This window comes from Merops nubicus, unplaced genomic scaffold (assembly GCF_000691845.1).
Source record: "Merops nubicus isolate BGI_N331 unplaced genomic scaffold, ASM69184v1 scaffold8371, whole genome shotgun sequence".
Classification (NCBI taxonomy): Eukaryota; Metazoa; Chordata; class Aves; order Coraciiformes; family Meropidae; genus Merops; species Merops nubicus.
Window position 1 is genome coordinate 20,827 of NW_008587535.1, and position 8,944 is coordinate 29,770.

The 8,944-nt window shown below is 44.6% G+C and overlaps 1 protein-coding gene across 1 annotated transcript; it reads left to right on the top strand.

Annotated features, from left to right (window-relative positions):
• Positions 1 to 433: 433 nt before the first annotated feature.
• On the top strand, positions 434 to 1,026 carry PCP4 (Purkinje cell protein 4; the record flags this gene model as incomplete). The annotated part of the gene is made up of 1 exon (XM_008948943.1): positions 434 to 1,026. A coding segment is annotated over one exon (128 nt), but the record flags the coding sequence as incomplete, so codon positions are not given.
• Between the last annotated feature and the right edge of the window lie 7,918 nt (positions 1,027 to 8,944).

Genomic DNA, 8,944 nt, shown 5'->3' on the forward strand with positions numbered 1-8,944 from the left:
GATCAGGGTTTTAATCCCCACATTAAAATATTTTAAGGTGTCTTATTTTAGAGTAAGTATGGGGACATGAGTAGCATGTGCAGGGTGGCACAGAAGGGTCCCTCTGCCCTCACTGTTAGCTCCGTGGGCAGGAGAGGACTTGCTCTGATATCAGGGTGATGCTCCATGACTGCCGAGCTCCGTTGGGATGTCACTCATTGGTGCCCAGCTACCAATTGGCTGTCCCAGACTCTGCTGTTGAGTGGGGCTGGGGGATTTGATCAGCTGTGTTTGCCAAAACTTGTCCCAGGTGGTTTTTTTTTGTGAATATGCTTCCCATCATCATGGCTTTGTCTGTGAAGGAGAGAGGAGCAGGGTTTTCACCTGTGCTGTCCAGTGATTACCAGTGTTTGAAAAAAACTGCTGATGTTTTGTTTTATTTTTCTTTGAGCAGATGGGCAGAAGAAGGTTCAAGAGGAATTTGACATAGACATGGACGCGCCAGAGACAGAGCGGGCGGCTGTGGCGATACAGTCCCAGTTCAGGAAATTCCAGAAGAAAAAAGCGGGGTCCCAGTCTTAGTAGCTACCTCACAGCTTAAAACAAAGTAATCCTGTTGTCAAGAAAATCAGAAGTAATACAAAGATGCATGTACAGAAATGATCCATATTTAAAACCCCATTGGCAGATAACAAACCATGAGCTTGTGTGTGACTCTATCCCAGATGTTTCACGCCCATTATCTTCTGTAACTCACCATTTTACTTGATGTTATAATAAAAAGCTAGGGTGAAGTAATTAAAGTGTCTGCCTTCATCTGTCTTTGCATATTAATCTATCAACTGCAGCGTTACAAATGAACCCAGCCCAGATGCCTGTTTTCCTCTTCATGTAAAGCTTGGAGACATAACAGCACCGTATGTTACAAGGTTTTTGCTGAGAGATGAGAGCACACATCGCAGCCCTGCTTACCTCATTTGGAGAATTCCAGCTGCCAGACAAATGTGACAATAAAATTACCTTCTTGCAATGAGCTGAAAGTAAAAAGTTATAGACAGAAGCTGGCATGAGGGGAAGAGGTGTAGGAAGCAGTGAACAGTTTATTCTTTGTCTTGTAATCATGCCAATAAAGTGGCTTAAGTGGGGAAATTATCCCTGTCCTTCCTCTTTGCATGGTAACATTCAGAATTACCCAGCTTGGGACACATTGGCTGTTATGTAAAAAAAAGTAATAAATCAGATAAAAAATTAAAACAAACAAACAAACAAACAAAACAATTCTGGAAACCTTTGGATAGTGGTGTTATTTGTAAAATTAGAAACTGACCCTCTAAAATCTTTGATGTAGCTTTTCACTCTCTACATGATCAATAACTATTTCTATGCCATCTCTCTTTTAATATTATTTTCAGTATTGGATGACTAAATTGTAACATGGTCCCTGTCTCCATTTGCACTGTTCTGAATTCAGCTTTATACGAGCCCCTTACTTTATCACTCTCTTAGCCCAGGTTTTGATTAACAAAAAGCAGCAACAACAATGTCCATCCTAAATTGGGGATTATTTTTATTTTCTGTTTTCTCCCTGTTGTGAAACAGTAACAGACCAGTTTCAGGCTGGACCTAAGTAAGGGCCTTACTTGGCTTCAGACCTGATGAGGAACTGGCTGCCCATATAGTGCATGAGGAAGGTGCAGAAAAGGTTTAAAGAAGTACGTGGTACTCAGAAAAAGGAGCTGTTTAGATGAAGCAAGAGTGGCACACACTACACAGAGAAACATAAAAAACTCTCATCCTCTTCTTGGCTTCATCAGCAGATTTAGAGGTTCCAGTAGGCATCTTTGTCTCTAGGGAAATCAGAGGCAGAACCAGTTTCCGAAGGACTGGTGTTGGCAGTGGTTCTTCCAGAATGCAGCGTGAGCCTCACCTCCAGGCTGATAGAGGCAGGCATGCCGAGCTGTGACAGCTTGCCTGCCTGCCTGCCTTCATCTGAACAGCCTGGAGCTGGGACTTCTTCAGGTGTGAGAGACTCGGGGGCAATTCCCACTCTGCCTAGAGGGATTAATTTCTTCCTCTCCCACCTTCCACAGGAGTATTCTGATCCCCAGGCCAAAGGACGCATGTATCATTAGTCCCCTAATGTGAACAGAGAGCTTCGACCCTTTGCTATGAGGGTGGCGAAACACTGGAACAGGCTGACCACAGAGGTGGTGGAGGCCCCATCCATGGAGACTTTCAAGGTCAGGCTTGATGGGGCTCTTGGCAACCTGATCTAGTCAGGGGTGTCCCTTCTTACTGCAGGGGGGTTGGACTGGATAGTCTTTTGAGGTCCCTTCTGACTCAAAGCATTCTATGATTCTTTGACCAAGGAGTAGGAAGAGAGGGAAAAGAAGGGACTCATGCTAGGGGCAGCCACTTCCCATGAGAGCCCACCACACCAACAGTACTGAAGGGATGCAGAGCTGTGCCTGACAGACAAGCTACAGCACTGCAAAACAAAGGCCCTCAGTCCTACGCAGGTTAAGGCACTTGTAGTGCTGGCCAACAGTTCAGTGAGGACCTAAACCTGATGTTGGGTGATAGCAGCTCTGGGACCATGCTGGTTAGGAAGAAGCCTCAGAGATGCTGAGCAGAGGAAGCCTTATGGATCCTGTGGGTGATGTAGAAGGCATGTGCAGAGACAGCATGTGGATGTTGTGAGAAGACCAGATGGGAATGGACAGAGCTTTTTAGATCTTATTTTGGGCATAAACTTCTAAATGCTGCCCAGGCTCTGCCTTAGGCAACTCTGTCTGAGTCAGGTCCTGGCCTTATGCATGACTTACCCACACATCACCTGCAAAACCAGAGTTGTCCAAGCTCCAGCTCAGTGCTTTCACTCGAGGAGCATATTTTAGCAGCGTTGTTTCTCTGCATTTGGGAATTTCACAAATAACCCCAAATAACACTGCTGCTGTCTTGAAAGTGTGGTTTGTGGAAGCCATGGATTCCCCAGTTGTCTGTCACAGAGACTGCTCACCATATAATTGTTGTCTTAGCAGAATAATTTAAAAATTGTAATGGGTTTGGAATGTGTTGGTGCCATTTTGTTTAGACGAATATATATCTGTAATAAAGGACTGCATTTGTGTTCTGCATTATGTCATTTCAAATAGCATGAGCTCTGTAATGGCTACTTAATTCAATAAAAACTATGGGTAAGCACTAGTCTTTTATATTTGGTCTGACATTCCTTGGACTTAAATTTCGTACACAACAGGAATAATCATATGGCTGGGACAAAGAGAAAACGATTACATTGTTGCAGCACAGCAAGAAGGGCTGTTAGTAAATGAATTATAGCTCTTTCAGCAGCAGGGCTATACTTTAGTATGGAGTTCAGAGTGCATCTTACAAATACAGTCTTAATATACAGTGAAACATAATGAGGAAATAGTGAACTGGCATGAAATTTGAATTAATTGTGGCTGCCCCTGTCAGACAGTTTCCTTTTTATGAAAGTGTGTTTACATCACAAATTCAGTTCATGTTCCCAGGAGAGGAGAGCTTTCTCACTCCTCTGTCTTGCTTTTCATTGATCATTTGTCTGTATCCAAGGTGGCAGTTTTAAATTTCCTTTCTTACCACTAACATACTTTTCAAAGACCTATCTGGATATTGCTGAGGTAAGGAAAGGAGTTTGATTCAGCCAGGAACTTCGCTAAGATGAGTGAAAGAGGATATTTAAACATTCCAGGTATTATATGGCTCTTCTAACTTCCAGACACTCGCTGAGCTCTGTAGTTAAGTGAAACTACCTAGCTGGGAGTAACGAAGTCATGGAAAGCAAAATTTAAATTAGGTGGATACCTGTGCTAATAACCCAAAAGTTCCTGTATGAAACATGAAAGATTTTTCAGAACAGTAGATTTTGCAGGAAACAGGGTTATCACTCCCACTGCATACACCCACACCCTCCCCAGACACATCGATACTGCTTCTGCTCCAAATTACTGTCAGATTGTCCCAAAAGACAATAACCTACAGTTGAATGATCAGAACAATTGCCTGAGCCTTAGAAATCCTTTGTTCACATCATTGCCTGGACCGTAAAATAAACCTGTAGAAATAAACAGCAAAGGAGACTATTAGAAGTAAAGAAACACCATCAGGGAGCACAGAAAAGCCCAAATGAGAAAAGCAGCAAAGGATGTGAATTCTACCAAGGCCAAAGCCAGCCTGTGGCTTGCTGAAGGCACTGAGTTACACATGAAACTTTTTCAAGTATCTCTCAGACTGGTAGCCTGCTGGAGAAACATGGGGATGTGGGTACGCAGAGGTCTTGCCAGAAGTAGAAATGAATCTTGCACTAACACTCAGAGCAGAGACTCCCACAACAGGGGTCTTTTTTTTGTAATGCATCAACATGAGGAATTCATCATCAAACTGCAACATCAGTAGGAGTAGCCTGCCAAGATTAGTAATAACAGGTCAACAGGACTGGATGAGGTTCACCCACATCTTGTAGAGGAATTCAGATACACAGCAGCTGCCTTGTTCAACCCGTTGCTTGTGCTGGCCTCAAGAGAAGAGGAAGGTCGTGTCATGGTGATGAAGACACTGGCAGCCCTGGCTGCCCCCACACACCTTTGGGGCTACCCCACTGTGCCAGGGCTTGATGTCAGCTCCTCAGGGCCACCATCCCCTGCCCCAGCGACACCACAGCAGTGCCAGTCTCCAACTCACCACAACCCTACCTTGTCCAGTCATGATCCCACCAAGCCAGACGTACCCCCAGGCCCGTATCCTGGCCTGGGTCCATCCCAAGGGAGCTGTCCAGTTCCTGGGGCTGGACCTGGTGTTCCCTGGCTTCCCTGTTCATGACTGGAGCCCCCACAGTCCTGGCCCCAGGGACCTGCCAGCCCTACTGTGCCCTGCAGTCTCCCTGTCCGTGTTAGGGATCTGTCCTTCCACATATCCCTATGTCTCTCCCAGGGAAGAGAGAGGGATGTAAATAGCTTTTGTTTGCATATATGAAGGTCAAAGGCCCTATGGTAACAAGTGACATTTCCCTCCCTTGGCTTATTTGACCTCAGACACCTGAGCTACAAAACAATGCAGCTCAGTGCCATGCTTTGAGCCCAAGAAATTGGGAGGATTCCCCAGGCATGGCCATGGTGGCTGCAGCAGGGTCTCTGCTGGATTCCTGGTGGCAGAACATGCCCATTTGGATGCTCAGTACCTGCAGGGTACTGATCAACAGCCGGCTAAATATGAGCCATCAGTATACCCACCTGGCCAAGAAGACAAATGACATCCTGGCTTGTATCAGAAATAGTGTGTCCAGCAGGACTAGGGAAGAGATTGTCCCCCTGTACTTGGCACTGGTGAGGTCACGCCTCAAGTGCTGTGTTCAGTTTTGGGTGCTTCAGTACAAGAAAGACATTGAGGTGCTGGAGTGGGTCCAAAGAAGGGCAACAAAGCAGGTGCTAGAGCACAAGTTTTATGAGGAGCAGCTAAGGGTACTGGGGCTATTTAGTCTGAAGAGAAGGAGGCTCAGAGGTGACATTATCACTCTCTACAATTACTTGAAAGGAGGTAGTAGATAGGTGGGTGCTGGTCTCTTCTCCCAAACAAGTCGTAATACAAGAGGAAATGGCCTCAGGTTGAGTCAGGGGACGTTTAGGTTGGATATTAGGAAAGATTTCTTTACCAAAAGGGTTGTCAAGCCATGGAACAGGCTTCCCAGGGAAGTGGTTGAGTTACTATCCTTGGATGTGTTTAAAAGCTGTATGGGTATGGTGCTTAGGGGCATGGTTTAGCAGTGGACTTGGTAGAGTTAGGTTAATGGCTGGACTTGATGATCTTAAAGGTCTTTTCCAATCTAATGATTCTATGATTCATTGAAAAGTGCATCAGCAGCAGCTCTGTCATTGCTCCAGTCCCGGCACAACGCCTCAGTGTGCAGCCTGCTTGAAATTGATCCAGAGTATATTGGCCAAGCACAGCAGCTAAAATACATCAGTGAAAGCATCTGCTGGAGTATGCAATGGAGGCTAATGGGTGGAAAGAAAATCCTTTGAGCAAAAGAGGAGCACAGCTGGGGAAGAAGAAAAGGGAAAGCATTGCCAAAATGTACCAAGCCATCTGAAGGTGATTCTGGCTCTTCAAACTCTGCATTTGGTCTGTTTCAGGGCTCATGACTCAAAGGACCACAGACTTTCTGGCCTGGCTGCTGCCAGGAGGTGTTTATGGTGAATCCTACCCATCAGCCATCTCTTCCCAGACACATGTTCAAAGCCCACTGGGTCCTGAGGAATCATGCAGCAGAGTGAGGACGTTCTCACAGGAGACGACAAGCATTGCCAGTGGCCGTGGTCTGCTCATCTCAGAAGACCAGCTGAAGCATGTCACAGTTTTGCTTTCATGAAAACCCGAGCTTGAGGGGATTGTGGAGGAGGGATAACATGATATCCACCCAGGCTACATAACAGCCTGCATTTGGGATATGGCTGTGGTGCACATCTAGCCCTGGGTGGTGGTGCTTTCATGTAGGTGTAACCAGAGGCCTCTGCATCTGAAAGGCATCTGAGGTGCCCTCTGATACCCTCAATCACTACCTGCCAGCTCCCATTTTAGACCTGGCAGCTGACTGTGGAAACTTCCAAAATACAGTCCCAGTGGTTCAGCTGAATCACCACTGAAGGCTGTTTGGGCTATGTTGCTTAAGGCTTCCTTAAGACTCACAAGCTAGCAGATGCCTTACAGCAAGGAGATTTCTAAGGTGTCTCCTGACAGTCAGCAGTTTTCTGTGAAGCTGCAGAAGATGCTCAGACCCCAGTGTCATCTCAGTAGCATAACTGTATGGCAGTGCAGAAACACCGTTCTATCCATTACTGACAAATTACCACTCTCCACAGCTTTGACCTATTATGAAATCTTTTTGAATGTGGCTATCACAAGCCCCAGGTCACTGGACAGGCCTGAGCTGGCCTGTTGTCGTTACCGATACCCGATCCCCGGGATCTCTGCCACCCAACCTCTGCCGTTGGGTACCATCACAGACACAGGCTTCAATATGAAGGATGTTGCAAATGGTGTTTATTGCGTCGCTGCAATTGCTTATATATGACAAGCCACACCCACAAGGCCCCTCGTGGGCAGTCTGAGCTTTCCGTTACATCGCGAGATCTTCCGCACGCCGATCCCTGCCTAGGGTGGGCTCTGCTCACCACAACAGCCTGTGATCTATTTGCAATACTAAAGGTTATGACAAATCTCAGACTTGAATTATGGTTTCACGTAAATTAAGTATTCTCTTTTTTTTTAATATCAGCTCTATACACATGTTCAAAGCCTGATGGAAAAGAAGGAGAATGTAATATTTATATGAGTAATATTTAGACACCTATCTCCCGTAAATATTCAAATGCAGATAACCTTCCCAATCTGAAATCAACAGAATTGACTTGTGTTGAAGATCAAGGCAATCTTCACAGTGAGAAGACCTAGGAACTTACCCATTGAAGTCTAGTCATGAATGGGTTATTTAGCTCAGCTCTTAAATTGTGGCAGTGATTTTTTTTTTTTTTTATTTTAAATCCTTAAACTCTCCCTGACAGATGGTATCCTGCCTTTTAGTATCTCTAGTGATGGTGAGGCTAAAACCTTCCTTGGCAGCTTGTTCCATGGCTGAACTTTTCTTAAAGCTCTAAAGGTTGGTTTGTACTTAACCTAAATCCTCCCTCCTGCCATTTAGATTAATTTGTTCCAGAGCAGCTATAGCAGTTTCCCTAACCTTATCTCACAGGGCTCCTTTTCCAACCCTTTTAATCATTTTTTGTTATTCTCCTTTGATCTTTGCCAGTTTAGCTCTATGCCTGCAATGAAATGTGGCCATCCAAATGAAACGTATCCAGTGCCAAGCACAGCAGCATAATTATCTTGACTATTGTACAAGTGATGATCCCCTTACCACAAATCTGCGTGGCTTTTGGCATTTTTTGTGAGAGCATTATTTTGTTGGCTTATAGTCAGAACATAACTTCCTGTGAATATGGGGCCTCTCTGCAGTCCCGTTGTCCAGTCAGGATGTTCTCCTTCTTTTCTACAAGAGACTATATTGGTTGTAAAACACCTTTCTTAATTTCATAGTCCTACTGCACCTCTGCAATATCAAGATGATACAGAAATCCAGGTAAATGTCTATATCTTCAGTTCCTCAGCCTTCATATCAGGCAGGAATTGTAATTGGTTCAGGGTTTTTTTTGTTCTTTCCCCTTTCTTTTTACTAAATGATTACAGTCAGGTGCAGAGGCTTCAGTGATCTCTAAATCAACTTTTTTTTGGAAGCTCAGAAAAGGTTTCAATGACTTCCTTTTTTATTCTCAAAAGTTACCTTGCCTTTACTTGTGATGACTAATTATTTGATAAGAACAGTCTGAATATCCATATCTAAAAATGGCTTTTGAAATAAGCCTGAGGACTCTTGCCCCTTCTCAGTGTGCTGTGATTTAATGCTGTTTCACAAAGGCCAAACTGATACTATTACTCATTCAGTAGTAGTTTCCACCATAAATATTCCCACTGAAGTCTTCAGGACTAATGTGACAGAGGGAGGGTGCACGAGGGGATTGTCTGTTGGCCTCATCAAGTACACAAACTATAGTGACTTTCTGTACTTAGTTTGCAGCTTTTGGCAAAGTGATATCACTGTTTTTCTGTAACCATTGCCACTTCTTCTTGGGAGCCAAGTCCACATTTAATATAGTGAATGATATAAAAAAATAACCACAAGATGGTGGTGATGATTAATAACAACAACAACAGCAGCAATAACTCCAGGAAGGGGAAAGCTGACAGACCTGCAGAAGACTGGCACCTCTCACAAACACAGTAAAATGGCTCAGATCACACACACAAGCTATCATGACACATTTCTTTGTGTAGTGTGGGGATACCTACGGTCCTTCTCCTGGTGTGGCCG